The sequence below is a fragment of the Amblyomma mixtum genome, chromosome 2 (genome assembly GCF_055824585.1).
Source record: "Amblyomma mixtum isolate Tamu chromosome 2, ASM5582458v1, whole genome shotgun sequence".
Classification (NCBI taxonomy): Eukaryota; Metazoa; Arthropoda; class Arachnida; order Ixodida; family Ixodidae; genus Amblyomma; species Amblyomma mixtum.
The window spans coordinates 9,127,389-9,144,163 of NC_143013.1; the positions used below are offsets into that span (position 1 = coordinate 9,127,389).

General features: G+C 45.0%; 1 protein-coding gene across 1 annotated transcript in view; it reads right to left on the reverse strand.

Annotated features, from left to right (window-relative positions):
- LOC149358352 (E3 ubiquitin-protein ligase SHPRH) overlaps positions 1-16,775 on the reverse strand; it is a 50,809-nt gene that overhangs the window by 15,335 nt on the left and 18,699 nt on the right. The window contains exons 10-16 of the mRNA XM_089570406.1: positions 16,243-16,416; positions 13,367-13,449; positions 11,347-11,441; positions 5,410-6,649; positions 4,236-4,409; positions 1,859-2,052; positions 1,409-1,479 (exon numbers count right to left, since the gene is read on the reverse strand). Of these exons, the coding sequence (XP_089426532.1) occupies positions 1,409-1,479; positions 1,859-2,052; positions 4,236-4,409; positions 5,410-6,649; positions 11,347-11,441; positions 13,367-13,449; positions 16,243-16,416 (2,031 nt within the window). The remainder of the gene's footprint in view (positions 1-1,408; positions 1,480-1,858; positions 2,053-4,235; positions 4,410-5,409; positions 6,650-11,346; positions 11,442-13,366; positions 13,450-16,242; positions 16,417-16,775) is intronic.

The window sequence follows — 16,775 nt, forward strand, 5'->3', positions numbered from 1 at the left end:
ATATACAGCACTTAATTTTTTGTGGATGAGAGCAGACTTAAAAGCTTAACGACCTGACACACAAAGAACTTTGTTCATTACGAATAACAAACTCCAGGTTGTAAATATCTGGCAATCTCCTCAACGACAAGAAAGGCCTGAAAAAAATCCCTTCATGTAATGAACAAATAATAGTTCCTCCGAAAACAGTAACTGCCTAAACAGATTCTTCACAGAACAGCCCAACACCTTTCATTTACATCAGTCTACAATTAGTGTTATAATATGCAAGCAATTCAGCTTCCGGTCTTGTTACATAAGATACCATATGCCAGAGGGCTTGAGTACCCAATGCCTTTTATTCAGCTTGTGCAGCTGTTCTGCCTTTTGCTTGGGAGTCTTACAACTTCTAAGCCATACGAAAAGGTTATAAGTACTTGAAAGTTGTCTTGACCACAAAAACGAACTGGAAAAACTTTCTTGATTTAATGCCCAAATTATAGTGCCCCACAAAGTGTCAAACCTAACATCTCACACTAAACACAACAGTGTGAGTTTCATTAAAATAGGGGAAGAAAATTTTCTGAAATGGTGCAGCTTTTAAAGCATCGCAAGACATCTCTTGCAATGGTCATTTAAATTGTAGTTCCAACCAAATGACAGATCAGCTTTCCAACTTTCCATTGAACTGAACAGCACTCGAATGCATGCAGTTACACAGCAATTTTTTTATGTGAACCGCACTCGAATGCATGCAGTTACACGGCATTTATTATGAAACCTAGACCAACAACTTAATCACATGATCACACATATGACAAATTTATGAACAAAATATCATTGTATTTTAGTGAACTGCAATTTCTGCTCTAGGCTTGAGCATCGCGTGTGCCACAGCCAAACACTGCACAGAGCCAAAGCAATCCACTAGATGCTTGTTTGTCTTAGCGCACTGCCAGTCTTCCAGGCCACTTTGAGGCACAAAAAAAGGGTAAAGGTTCTTAATCTGGAGTTATATCTGCCTGGATAGCAATCATTCATGTGATTTGAGAACATACAGCCATAGAAATTTCGCACATCCGGCCAACACGGTGAGATAGCTGGCTGCCGTCTTGATAGTTGACCCCTACAACTAGAACTGCTTATCTCCATAGCCTTGAACTGCTGCTAAGAGCTCAATGACTTCTGGCATGACGTGTAACATTGCTGAAGTGCCGCTTAAGTGAACGAACTGTTGTTGAAAACACTTGTCCAACAGGGATACAATGCTGCTTTTGCAGTTAACTGTCTAGACAACAGTTTAGTTGTATCAATCACATAAACTTTTGCTGTGCTGTGCAGCGAGTCCCGATAACACACTGCAGTTCCTGTCAAGGCTTGGGGAAAGAAGAGCAAAGCAAAACAACACAGTCACTGCAAGAGCACTTACCCGAAATTCCTTTTTCAACGCAGCAAACAGCTGGATGTGTACCTGGCCATCAGCACACAAGGTTTTATCACCTAAGTGTAAGTAAAAGAACAGGTGAAATATTTATCCCCAAATTGGTGCCAACAGTTCCTAGTTCGCCAGACTATTAAACATAAGCATAGAGGCCACACAAATCACAATTGTAACAACTAATGTAAAATGCCGAAGTGTCCATCCTAGAAACGAGCTTCTCCATCTTTTTTTGCAAGAGTGGCTTGAGGTGGCCCTGCACAGCTTGTGGCGAAGGGTTCAGAATGTCAACTCCAACGTTTCCACACATTACTTCCAAGCAGTAACTTACACTAATACCAAACAAATTAGATGCGCCTATAAGAACACAGTGACTGAAAAGGTTAAAGAAGAGATTAAAAACTGCACATGCAATGTGTTCATGCAATACGACAGACGTGCCTGCAATGAACGAATTCTTGCTGAGGCTCTTGATTATCTTTTCCACCTCGCTGTCTCCCCAGTTCCCACGACGGAGGGAGCCAAGAAGGGCCTCTTCTTTGTCCTGGGCCTCCTCGTGAGAAGCGTCCTCGGTGAAGCAGAACAGGCTGTTCTCGTACATGTTGAACAGCTCATGTACTATGCAGAACTTGCACCTGCAGAGAGCAACAAAAAAATTTCAACTCTGGTTTTGAATCTCGTCTTGAAACTGTCCATTTACTTACTATTTTTCATTTACATACTGTACTTAGCAATGAGGAGCTTTGCTGTGGATTTGACTCACACATTGAGACAACCTCAGGCCACTTATTTACTTGTTCACTTTTTAAATTTATTTCCAGACCTGAATGCATTGCACAACTAAGTGCAGTTTAGAGTACACAAAAAGAAATATTAAACACAAACAAAAATAAGGCTTAAGAAGTATTTTGCGGATGGCATTCTTGAAATGTGCACTGCACAAGATGGTGCCACAAAGTCAATTCCTGTCACTTGGCATTCTGGACAAAAAGAAATTGCTGTAAAGATTAAGTTTGGTTTGGACTGGTTTGATTTGACGTCCCAAAGCGACTCAAGCTATGAGGGACGTCGTAGTGAAGGGCTCCAGGAATTTCGACCACCTGGGGTTCTTTAACATGCAATGGCATCGCACAGTGCACAGGCCTCTAGAATTTTGCCTCCATCGAAATTCGACCGCCGCGGCCGGGATCGAACCTGCGTCTTTCGGGTCAGCAGCTGAGTGCCATAATCACTAAGCCACCGTGGCGGCAAAGATTAGGTCGAGAGCATTTATTGCTTTACAAATAAGTGGCTCCGACACATGACAGCATAGAACTGATACTTAAAAACTGCAGTCAAAGCCATGCAAAGATAGTGCCTGAAAAAGAAAGCAACAAGTTGGTTTTACAAAATGCAAAAAGTAATCGGGCAGCTGTAGCAGCAGTATACAGGAGAGAAAACTGAATGTGTCAGGTAAACACTCCCATCCTTTTACTTCATCATCATCATCACCAGCCATACTACGTCCACTGCAGGACAAAGGCCTCTCCCATATTTCTCCAGTTAAGAATGTCCTGCGCCGGCTGCGGCCACCCCATCCCCGCAAACTTCTTGATCTCATCCGCCCACCTAACTTTCTGCCGCCCCCTGCTGCGCTTCCCTTCCCTTGGAATTCAGTCTGTTACCATTAAGGAGCATCAGTTACCTTGCCTTCGCATTACATGCCCTGCCCAAGCCCACTTCTTCCTCTTGATTTCAACTAGGATGTCATTAACCCGCGTTTGATGCATGACCCACTCTGCCCTCTTCCTGTCTCTTAATGTCATAGAGTTTCTACTATTACCTAGCGGGAAAGCTGGCGCCCCGTCTATGGGAGTTTGCATGGAGATCCCTCAAGACCACTTCAGCCACCATGGGCGCTCAAAGCATCATGGGGCGGTGAGCTACCGACTGCAGAACTTCAACTTCTGGCCAAAAAATAATGCAAAAATAAACGCTATTCGATAATCAAGAATGTCCTAACGTTCAATATCCTGTCTGTAAATTGCAACAAACGAGTAGAAAAGCATTTAAGTGCAAAGTTTGCCCAAAATAAGAGATGGCTAGCTCTCCTATTGGCCAAGTAATGAACACTACAAAAACTAATATTTCGTAATTAACAGGCACACTTTTAAAAGTAAATATGTTTTAAAAAAAATGTTGTTGCTTAAACACTTTAAGAGGTTTTTAATGGCATTTCAGAAAAGTGACACCTTTTATTGGCATTGTGTGCTGTTGCATTTTTATTACTATGGCTTTTGCACACTGCGTTCGCGTGAAAGTCGTCTGCGCACACACAAACAGCGTTTTCAAAATGAAACATCTTAGTAGTGCCACTCCATGTTCCCGAAAAAATACGACTGTCCCGCAACAAGTAGCTTACCGCCCCATGATGCTTTGAATGTCCATGGTGGCTGAAGTGCAGTGCCGCCAGCTTTCCCTCTAGGTGATACATAGTAAGGAACTCTATGCTCGTTACACTTATCATTTTTCTTTCCATAACTCACTGTGGCCCTTAACTTAAGTTGAACCCTTTTTGTTAGCCTCCACTTTTCTGCCCCATAGGTAAGTACCGGGGATAGCCGTTAATACTTTTCTCTTGAGAAATACTGGTAAACTGCCATTCATGATCTGAGTGAACCTGCCAAATGCGCTCCACCCATTCTTATTGTTTTAGTTAATCCACTCTCGAGATCCAGATCTGAAGTCAGTACTTGCCCTAATACCTTTACCACTTGCAGCACCTCGCTACCAATTGTAAACTGCTGTTCCCTTCCGAGACTGTTGCCCTCTTACTTACTTGTCCCTTTTCTTCTTGTTAGGCCTGAGATGGCATTCAACGGCTGACATGACTTCCTCAGCAGATGGCTGTGCAGAAAGACCTTTCACAGAAACCTGCAGGTCTTTTCTGGATGCTTCCAACTGTGCGAGCCGTGTGGCAACCACATACTGCAGTCCACGAACACCGGTGAACCTGAAAACGTATTGGCACACCAACAGGCATGCTCACTAGCTGTCAGCAAAAAACAAAACATTAATACTGCTGAATTTCAGCTCTGGTGGCACCTGAAGCAGCTAGCACAAAGCAAAATGGTCATGTTTGACATCAGTTCATATATTCAGATATGAAGTGGCAAGCAACAACAAGTTAAATGAATAGCAGCAAGCCGACATTTGCTTATTCTGTGCCTGCAATGAATATCGTATTTAAATATCAAATAAGGATGAACTCTGCGTGGCATATGCAGTAATCACAGAAAAAAAAAACTTCCAAAGAAAAATATTCATCATGAACTATCTCTCATAGCCTTAGTCGCTTTGGGACGTTAAACCCCATAAACCAACCATGAACTATTCTACATTATGCCAGCTGCACCTCCAAGAACAGTTAAGCACTCTTTGCAGAGAAGCTTGCAAAGCGCAATGTTGTTTTCAGCAGCGACAAAGAGTTTGAAGAAAAAAAGGGCGATTAGGTTTATCAGGTAGCGCCATAGGTCGGCACCATGAGGAGTAGCTCACTCACACTCGCACTCACGACCAGTCGCACTCATATCCACTCACTCACACTCACAACCACTCATGCTCACGGCTACTCACATCCATTCACACTCATAGCCACTCACACCCACTCACTGACACTCACACTCACGACCACTCTCACTCACAACCAATCACATCCACTCACACTCACATCCACTCACTCACACTCACATCCACTCACTCACACTCACATCCACTCACACTCACATCCACTCACACTCACAAGCACTCACACTCACATCCACTCACTCATACTCACACTCACAGACGGGAGTGTGAGTGAGTGGATATGAGTGCACTCATGAGTGAGTGTGCCAACCTATGGGTAGCGCTACGTACTACAAAAAAAAAATAGCACGGGTGAAAAGCAGCTTGAAGCATTATTTGGTTACATGTAAAGACAGATGGTCGGAACAACCTTTAAGAGCACCTACTTGTCACTGAGGCTTGAACCCTTGACATCGGATTTTTTTGCTTCAAGGTCATCCTTCACTTTTGCCACAAGCCACATGTCCCTATTGTTTTCCAAGCTTGCATCCAAGAGGGTACTCCACCACGGCCGGGCCTTTGAAAGTGAAAACTTTTTCATAGTTTCTTCAACACTCTGCAATGCTTGGGAGAACTGCTCTCTGGCGGAGTGGATTGCAGTCAGATAGCCCTCCAGGTAAGATTCTCGCAGCTTGGCAGCTTCCTCAAGCAGCCTGTCATCATTTGGAGCTTGAGGAATGTAACCAACTTTCCGTTTCCCAACAGCTGGCTTCATCACCTCAGCTGGCTTTCTTGCTGCTTCAATTCTAGTTTGCAAAGTGCTGTCCTGACGGGCAGCATCTGTCGTAGAACCATCATTACCAGTATCCATAACACTATTTGATGACATATCTACAAGATCACAATCTACCTCAGCGGAGTTTGAAGCTGCGCTTTTGTGGTCACAGCCTCCAGAGTTCTTATCACAGTCTGATGTTCCGTTTGAAGGGTCACTGCTGGAATTGCCAACAGTAGCGTGAGGTACTTCATTTGCAGGACCATGACTCTCTACACACTGACTAATGTCTGGTATAACATTGCTGGGGTCACTGTAACCAGCATTCTGGACACTTTCCTCTGCTTCCCCTGTGGAAGTACTGCAACCAGCACGTTGAGCACTTTCATCTGCTTCTACTGTGGGGTTGCTGCTACCAGCACTCTGGGCACTTCGAGCACTCTCAGCACTTTCCTCTATTTCCATTGTGGTGTTGCTGCTACCAGCACTTTCAGCACATTCCTCTGCTTTTGCTGTGGGGGTACTGCTACCAGCACTTTGAGCACTCTCTACTCCCATTGTCGGGTTGCCATTACTAGTGCTTTGAGCACTCTCCGACGCGACATCCAGAGCAAAATCAGCACCAGGCAGGTCACCACTCTGGCTCAGGTCAGACTGGCCACTTTGCTCCCCGTCAAGTGTTGCACACCCACTGTCAGAGACAGGACTGCTGGTTGCAGATGATGCCTCAGTTGCTTCTCGTAGAGGCTGGTGAACATCCAGCAGCAGTGCCAAGTTGTGCAGAGCATGCAGCTGCTGCAGCCGATCTGTCTTGATGTCCCTGCTGTGGTCTCTGGCCGACCAAAGCACTTGTCTGTAGGTGTCGGCAGCCTCCTTCAATTCCTCGCGGATAATGTGAATACCCGCCATTCCTGCAAAGAGCGGGGGATGCAGCCTTGCCATGTTACAAAACAATGAATACACAAAAATGCAAATTTTACATACATTCACATGAAATATCTCCCGCAAAGGTCCAAGGCCCCAACATTGTATTTCTTTGAGAGATGACCACCTGAACAATGCCTGTGGGTTGTCTAGCTATTTAAATGTGTATGCCCGCTGTTTTTCGTTTCCTCCATGTTTGATTCACACAAAAAAGATTTTCCTGAGACTTGTGTGATGCATGTTCTAAATGAGTGTGCACGTTTTATTGATTATACTTTTCACTGGCTGCGCTTACTTTTTTTAGTCAGCCCTGTAATAAAACTTGCTGCAATAATGAAACTTTACTACAGCTATGTCTCCCTGACTGATATGCACACTGGCATTAATAAGCTAATAACAGCGACGTGACTATTAGCAATGCTGATGTGCTAGCTTCAATACCATTACAAACACTTTAGGGTCTGCAGATGCAACAGAGCTGTACAAAGAATGCCATGTATTTTAAAGAAACTGACCAATATTCTGGACATATCCTGAACGTACATGCTTGCCAAAAAACAGTACAAGAAAGCCCTTTCCACAGGGTTGCAAGAAAGGCAGTTTGATTTCAAATCTGTTTTTCGCCTCCTTTGCAAATTTTTGTGTGGAAAAAATGCAACAGCTCTATGTATAATTTAAGAGAAGGCACAAAGCATGTCTCGCTTTGGGCCCATCAATGCCTCAAAACACCTTTCGTGGACAGTGCATAACCTGCACATGGACGCACATGGCACGCTGCCTCGCCATGGCTGCTCTGCTGGGACCAAAACAAAGCGCCGCTGCGGTGGCTCAGTGGTTATGGTGCTCGGCTGCTGACCCGAAAGACGCGGGTTCGATCCCGGCCGCGGCGATCAAATTTCTTTGGAGGAGAAATTCTAGAGGCCCGTGTGCTGTGCGATGTCAGTGCACGTTAAAGAACCCCAGGTGGTTGAAATTTCCGGAGCCCTCCACACTAAGTCGCTTTGGGACGTTAAACCCCATAAACCAACCAACCAAAACAAAGCTATAGTGTACAGAAGCAACACAGATGTACAAATACGCGCTCAATCTCTTGTTTAAAATTTACCCTACAAGTTCTATAAATTTGTGGGGACCCTCCATTGCTGCACGACAAGCTTGTATCATTTCTTTTTTTTACAAGAGTATTATCGGGAGCGGCAGCGAGCGAGTTAAAAAGCTAAAACGAGTTTACTCAGGAGAAGCAGGGGGTGTGCTTGTGTGGCGGTCCGAGTTATCTCGGGAGGGGCAGTGAAAGAGTTAATATGGCTCGAAAAAAATTTAAGGAATTTTAGGCGAGATTCAAACCCATGACCCTTTGGTTGCAAGGCAGACACACTACCGATCAGGCCACTAAGGCATGCTTGCACGGCTTGGGAACAAGCAGAAGTATATATGTACATCATGTTGTGAGGGGTGGTGGTGGTGGTATATTACGACTGTATGCTAATGAGTATGTGCGTAATTAGACAGGACCATAGCCACTATCGCATCATAACCTTAAGGTGTCCCCCTAATTTTTATGTAGGCTGATGCTAGAAACCATGATCAGCGGAAGAGATGGCGATTGCACGTTGGCATAAGTGAGGTACTAAAGAATAATACCATAAATCTCTGGCGCTAGAGAGTAATTAGACATTTTAGAGTACAGTCGACGACCGAAAATTCGGACGCCTGATTTTTCGGACATGCTTGATTATTCGGACTTTTTCGCGGCACCGCGACATGGTCCATAGAGCCAATGTGTAAGAGCGCTTGAAATTTCGGACGCACCGCAACTGACCACTCGATTTTTCGGACCTCGTTCGCACTCGCCGCCAGTACCCAAGCCGCCATATAATGTGTACAGTGGAACCTCATTAATTCAGACTGCAGGAGATATCGAAAACTTGATCAAACAAAACGAAATTCAAGCTTAAAGGGAGCCTCATGCGACGCTGAAATTCTGCGCGAGTCGGCACATTGCGTCGTCACATTGCGCTCGCGCGTGTTTTCGAATTCGTACTGTCCTTGAATGTCTTCCGCCTCACGAACTTGAACCGTAGTCTGAGTTCACGGAACTCATCTGTGCCGAGTCTTTAGTCCCGAACACGGAACGCGAATACGATCGCGGAGCGCTTGATCGCGGAGGCTACGCGCACGCCGTGGCCTCCGCGATCGAAGCGCGCTTCGGGCGCGCCGCCGGATCTTATCGCGGCCGCGATCTGCTCCGGCGCTGCGCCGTTCGCGGAGGCCACGCGCGCGCACCGGAGCTTCCAAATGGATGGCGCCGTGATCATTATCATCAACATTTTTCTCTGTCGCGATTTTCCGCTGTTCACATCGGCATCAGTATCGCCAGCTCCAGCCTTTCGTGGCGTGTTAGCATGCGTGTTAGCGCGTTCGCCGTGATAGTGGCTTTCGCGTGCTGCCGCCGAGCTTCACAGTTTTAGCGCGATGGGCAAGCACCTTTAGCTACACGGCTGGGAACTTATTTCCACTATGCCGGAGAAAGCGGCCAATTGTATTGCACACATTCTAAAGCTTTTCATGACTATATTTCGCCGCGCGAAATACCGTATAAACGCGTATAAGGGCCGCACTTTTTTTTTTCCAGATTCGAGGGCCAATTTTCGGGGTGCTGCCCATACACGCGATATGCGAAAAAAATTTTTTTTTTAAAGTAAAAACACACCAACCAGGGAATGAGCGACATTTATTCTACGTTCAATCGTCACTCTCGAAGTATTTAGACTCCTGAGCTGGTGCTGCGCTCTGGTGCACGCTCATGCCAAAAGAAGCCGCGCAGCATGTCCGCTGTCAACGCGTAGGCTCATGCCAAAAGAACTCTCGAACGCGGTCGGTAAGCGTGCGGCGGGCGGGAAATTCGACGTGGCCGAGAAGTGCGTCCTATGATGGTGCAACCAAAAGAGAAACACAAGCTGCAAAAAGCGCGCTTTCCGAATCAAGCCGTGCGAGTTTCCTGAACTGGAAGAAGAGCTGCTCCTCTATGTGATGGAATTTCGGAACAACGGCTACGCGTTGACAGCGGACATGCTGCGCGGCTTCTTTTGGCATGAGCCTACGCGTTGACAGCGGACATGCTGCGCGGCTTCTTTTGGCATGAGCGTGCACCAGAGCGCAGCACCAGCTCAGGAGTCTAAATACTTCGAGAGTGACGATTGAACGTAGAATAAATGTCGCTCATTCCCTGGTTGGTGTGTTTTTACTTTAAAAAAAAAATTTTTTTCGCATATCGCGTGTATGGGCAGCACCCCGAAAATTGGCCCTCGAATCTGGAAAAAAAAAAGTGCGGCCCTTATACGCGTTTATACGGTATTTCGCGCGGCGAAATATAGTCATGAAAAGCTTTAGAATGTGTGCAATACAATTGGCCGCTTTCTCCGGCATAGTGGAAATAAGTTCGCGATTTTTTCGGTGAAATTTGATTTTCCGGACTGCCCGATTTTTCGGTCGTTTTCGCGGTCCCTAGAGAGTCCGAAAAATCGGTCGTCGTTTGTAATTAGTTTCCACACCGAAAGCTACTACATCACAGTGACGTGCACGTCGATGAAAGTTTTGGTGGACCGTGGTTGCCACTGCAGCCAAGAAATTCAAAACACAGTGGCGCCATCTAGAGACAAAACCTAAAAGCACATCTTCGGCGATGTGAAGGGTGTGTTGCTTTTCATTTAAGGGTGCACTGGAGAGAGCATAAACTGTAATGAAATATGAGGAACACTCCTGAAAGAAAAAAGCACTGTGCATTTAAAACAAATCAGTGATATTTTAGTGAGATGTGGTCACATGGTGCACTGCACTAATAACGGCAGCGTTTCGCCGCAAGATGGCACTTCATGCAATTTTCAATGCCAAATCAAATTACAAATCTGTTTCTTCCTTAAACGTCTTAAAACTTAAACTCATAGCATGTTTTGGTAAGTGGTTGGTCTCTCTAATGCAGGCTTGTTTGTTTGCCTGTAATGTGGCCCACAAGAATGCAAACCGCTGGCTGACAGCCTTTATGTTTTCGGAGACAAGAATTCAAAATATCCGAATTTCACTGAAAAAAACCTTTCGAGATATAGGCAGAGTCAAATACATGCTACCTTCTAAAAGTTTAATGTGTAACTTGAATAACTGCTGACTTAATTGACATTTCCAAGCATGCGACTCAAATTAATGAGGGTTTATTGTAGACTCCACTTACACTGACAAATAAACCTATACGATGAGCGTAAAAAAAATTAGCAGACAGTTTAGCACGGCTAAGCGCAGAATATCGTCCAGTAGCACTAGTTACAGTGGGCACTTAGGGTCCTTACGTGCTAAAGGCATTTGGCCTAAAGGTTTTTACCCGGAAGGCATTTACCATGAAGGCCTTCATCCTTTACCTTAAAGACATATGACCTAAAAGCCTTTACCTTGAAGGCCTTCACCCAGGTGAAGTCCTGCCAGGTGCACACACCTGGCAGGGTGCCCACAAGCCAGTGGGCAGGTGGACACGACAAAGCCTATAAAAAATTTTGTTGGCATAAGCTGCCACATATTCCCCAACAACTTTTATTCAGTACAGCTAGCATCGCCATCACTTCCTTATCTTGACTGCATGGAACCAAGCAAAAGGAGAACAAAAAATTAATTCTGGAAGATGCCACAGCAAAGTTACCATTCATGGCTGACACCATCCGTCGGTGTGCTTCTTCACATTCCACTTTCGTCTTCTTGATCAGATACGTCAGCAGTTCCTCCATGGTCAGTGAACTGCGCAAAATAACAATTGAGGAGGCACATGAAGTGTAAACTACCACCATCCCGAAATGGGGTTATGACAAAGTCCAAGTTGTATCAGCTGTCTACAATCATTTGCCAAGACCAGCTGCATAATAATTTTAGACAGCTGATTAGATAGCAGCACAGCCAGCAGCCACATCAAGCACTATTTAATTTCTCTTGCAGACTGAAAAAAAAAAAGCACACTGCTCTGCCTAAAACAATACTAGCCCCAAAATGAAAAACTTGTTATGCTTCGCTTTTAATCTGCTTCCATTGAGTTTTCATGAAGTGAAACTACGTCTCTTCTGATGAGCAATGTGTTTCTTGCAGTCAGATTTTCGTGCTTCCGGAATGCAGATTCTCCAGACCAAATTCACTGGCTAAAAGCACATTACCACCAAAGAGAAAAATTTACCGCAATATGTTCTATTTCCACAGAGTCTTCGTGAAGTCAAACTCCCCATCTCTCCCAATTTAAAGAGTCTTCGTGAAGTCAAACTCCACATCTCTCCCAATTTAGAGCAAACACAATCAGATAGCAGACCCATGCTTTCCACAAGCATGAAAAATGAAAACCACTCCAGCGTCTAACCCCCACTGATCAACGGATGTGAGGTGCACATAACTACATGAATGTGCTGCTATCAAACGGAAGGAAGTGGATGATAATAGTGGTGTGCTGCAAAGCCTAATCTATTGAGGATTTTGCTTGAGTTCACAATGGTAGATTCTTGCATGTGCCCAGTGAGTATTGTCCCAGCAGAACGAAATGGTTATTAAGAAGCAAGCTTTATACTGCTGCAAAACTTTGTAATGTCTGTTTGTTCAGTGATAAAGCTGGCACGCGGCTTTATCACTTTGACGCAAGATGTGACCAATTTTAATGCGACTGATTGCAGCCGCATGCCGCATGCAATTTAGCATAAACTAACCACAAGTCAGTTATAGTACGAAATAGCGAGAAGAAAATATTGCCACGTTGTGGTGACTGCAGCCTGGAGAGCAGGAAAACAGCGAAAATGGCTTCAAACAAAAACTCCCTATTTGGGCTGACTTGCACCAGTAAAGAACTGACTGACTCGGCGGCGGTGTAGCAACAAGCGTGCTCGGTGGTCGTCGAACGGAATGCCCGCCACTCTCGCATGTGCTCAGTTTAAAGCTGAGAGTGAACTTTCGAGATAAATTGTGCAAAGTTACTACAACGTTCTGGAACCACATAGAATCGGCTCCACCTGGATGCGATCAATCGAGATAAATCTGGTCGCGTCTTGCATCACAAACAAAGCGATAAAGCAGTGTGCCGGCAGTTTTGAAGAATGAACAAACCAACGCTACGAAGATTTGAGGCAATATTAAATGCCCTCAACGCAGCCTTACATGCTTGTACAACTTCCACAACTGCTGGAACATGCTATGCTGCCAATCATAAATCAGCTGGGAGGGAGCCAGTTGGCACACTGTACACAGCAAAGCGGCTCCAAGAGATGATTATGTGTGCAGCTAAATCTCAGTTGCCTTTCTTTTTTTTAATTTTAAACCCACTATGCGGCAACGAATGAGTGCAACAACTTCCCTTTTTTGCCCCATACGGATAGTAGGCGACAACCAGTGCCAAGACTCAGACTTCGCACTTTACTACCACTGCCAGTTGTCTACTGCGGCATTTAAATTAAACAAGCTTGTTCTGCCTTATTTTTCCTTTTTGCTATTACGAACACCCCAAAGTAACATAGCTGGTCGTATATGTTGCTTCTGCAGCACTTCGACATGCTGCAGCCGTGCAGTCCCAGTGGTACGTGCAGCAGCTGCGGTAGGCATGGGCAGGCAGAACTTGTGTTGCCTACCGCACAAAAGTTGCTACTGATATCAGCATGTCTTCATGACGTCACAGCGTGAAGGGGGTGCATACTCACTCTGTCCTCATGGCCAGAAAGGCGCCACGAACAGCACGTGGGTGGCAACATGCCTGCCGCAACTGAACCAGTGGCTTCAAGAGCTGCAAAATCGCCACAGACAAACAGGTCGTAGAACCAGTGAGGTGTGCAGAAGTGGGCTTTGGCAAGGAATACCGCACAAAACACACAACTCAAGCCTTCAGTAACGTACAGACCACCAACATGAAAACTGTCAGTCCGGAGAAGTAATGGTCTTAAGCACATACATACAGTACACCCTCATCAGCTCAAATTAATCTCATAACAACTGTATAGTTAGAAGGTTGAAAATTTTCGTCACACAAGAAACTCCAGTATGTACCATGCATTTGTACCTAACCTTAGCTTAGCTTGAAAGACCTCCAAAGCAAATTCAGACAACTCAAAATGACCTATGCAAACTTGGAAGGTGAAAAAAGGGCAATCAGTAAGCAGTTTGCATGGCCCACAGGTCATACCTGTGAATCAAACAGCTAGTCTGCACTAGTGCTTCGTAATGCACACCACTCATGGTAACTTTGCAACAATCTACGCTTCAAGCGAGGCGAGGTCACGATCCATTTGCCACGGCAAAGACAGCCGGGACAGCAGAGGAGGGGACGTGTGGGTAAAAGTGGATGTCTTCAACCCCCTCCCTTGCACGGCTACACACTGAAATCTTCTGAGCAGCCACAGTGAAGGCGGAAGCCACTACCACCATCATGCGGTCAACATGACCATGAGCAGGGCTTTGCTGGCCAGATTTCCTTAACTACATCAGAACCGGAATGAAGCTGCCGCGAAGAGAGAAACAGGTGGCCAGGCACACCGACGTTTGGCCAAACTATTTGGCGGAGTAACGCAGTTACAGACTCTCCACCCCAGTAGCCTTCCCTTCATCACCAAGAAAAGCTGTCTCCGGGCGCAATGATGTTAGCTGCACAACACGATGCACAATGATGTTAGCTGCACAACACGATGCACAATGATGTTAGCTGCACAACACGAAGGTTACCGTGGAAGAAATAACTGTTTCCTGAAGATTTCAGTGCATTTTTTTTTTTCTATAAAAACTATTGCGTTCAAAATTTAATGCAATAACCAAAAACAAAGCTCAATAAAGGTGCTTTCTAGGCATATAATTTTAGCCAACAAATCGCGTGTTGCAACAAAAAATTTCATTTGCTAAAAATGAGATTTTAGGAAAAGAATTGAACAAAACTTGCAAAGACATGCTTGTATTTAAAAATAAAAATAAAATGCAACAAATTTTCTCAAATATGCAGAATGTTTGTTATTCTATTGGCCATTATCTGCAAAAAAATCTGTTCTATCTCGAATAGTATTCTTGCTCATCATCATCATCAGCCTGACTACACCCACTCCAATTAACCCTGTCCTTTGTCAGCTGCGGCCACTGTATCCTCGCAAACTTCTTAATCTCATCCGCCCACCTAACTTTCTGCCGCCCCCTGCTACGCTTGCCTTCTCTTGGAATCTACTCTGTTATCGTTAAGGACCAGCAGTTATCTTGCCTTCGCATTACATGCCCTGCCCAAGCCCATTCCTTCCTCTTGATTCCGACTAGAATGTCATTAACCCACATTTGTTCCCTCACGCACTATGCCCGCTTGCAGTCTCTTAACGTTACACTGATCATTTTTCTTTTCATAGCTCGCTGCATTGTCCTTAACTACGGAACAATAACCTGAAACCCTATAGGTGTGCATCGGAGTGCGGCCGTCTGTGTTTCAGGCTGGTTTCCGTTGTCATCGATGTAAAAACTTAATCATCTTTGGCATCTTGCAGCACCTCCAGACTCATTTCTGCATGGGTTGTTGATTAAATCACTTGCAGATGAAACGGAATCTTGAGATTTGCAATGTTCTACAGCGCACGGCACACATGCGGAGGCTACTAAGCGATATTGACGGTACTGTGTCTTCGGATCGCATTTACAAAAATGCCGCTTTACAGGAAAAAAGAAAAAGACTACTTCAGAAACGAAACTTCGGTTCTCCAACTACAAGCCAGGACCGCAACGTGCCTGTAAGCAATGCGGAAGGCTCCGAAGTCAAGCGGCGAAGTCGTCCTTAGTGGGCAACATGGCTGGCATTAAGCGCAGTTCCGTGTCTTCGCAGAGTGTTAGAAAGTGCCCCCTCGCGAGACTAAAGAAAACTACACCAGAAACGAAACTTCGGCCCCTTGGCTACAAGCTACATCTGCAGCGTGGTCGTAAGCAATGTGGAAGGTTCCGAAATCGGAGCGCGAAATTATTGTTAGCAGGCTAACAATGCTCAATGGCAAGGTAGGGAAAGAGTTAACTAAAAGTCACATACCAATAAGTATTGGTTAGCTCAAAAGTTTCTCATGTCATGTCATGAACACAATCACACGGTCATACGTTCAAAGCTTGCGTGCTTTATGTTAGCTATGTTTTTTAAAAAAGCACTGCCTTCTTTTATGCAGGAATCGTTTTTAGCATCTTAACCGAACACTCAATTTGTGTAGCGGAGCTTGTGTTGCAAAATAAAAGAAGCTAAAATGCTTAAGTTTTCACAATGCACTGAACATTACGATGTTCAGCTTATCTCAAAACTTTCTTTGTCTCGAAATTCTACTACATTTTAGAAATTTTCAATTTAATAAGAATTTACTGTAGTTTCTAGCTCAGTAATTGCCATGACAGTCACAAGCTGACCAGTGGGCTCACTGATGGAAATCATGAGAACGCTCACTGGACTATGTTTGAAGTCGCCACTTAAAGCCACAATCTGAACTTCATTTGTGCTCAGAGCAAGAACACTGATTCATAAGGCTGACCCCACCACAGCCTAGCTTCGACAGCCTAACTCGCTTTCACTCTTTCCACCCACCAGTGCAACTGAGTGCCGGTCCAACTTTTCAATCCTGGCACTGTGATCAGGAAACTTGCGAATCTGCTCCATGAAGAGCGAGGCACATTGGTCGGCTTGTCGCTGGTAGAAAACTTCTTCCACAGCGCAGAACTTGAGAGGGTGAAAGACGCTTTCCTGAGGTGGAACACCAATCTGAAACAAGCAATTACATTTCTGAGAACATCAGCTCGTATTTGCATCAGCGCTTTGGACAAGATAACAGCAACAACATAAAATAACTGGTCGCCAAATTCATCCACAGCGTTTCGCCCTAACCACAATTAAAAAATTAATTCGCCACATGAACATCAATGCAGTCCATGTGCAGTGGTGCCTGCGTCTACAGACCTGGTACCCCTTCACGAACACTTGGAAACCTCTCATGGCTGTAATGAAAGTTTACTTCCTTGGGCATCACACCAGGTGTGCCAGTCACGAGTTCGCTTGACTGACATAGGTAAGCAAAACAACTGCTAGTAGAGACAACAGTTCAAACTATCTCCCTTGTAGTG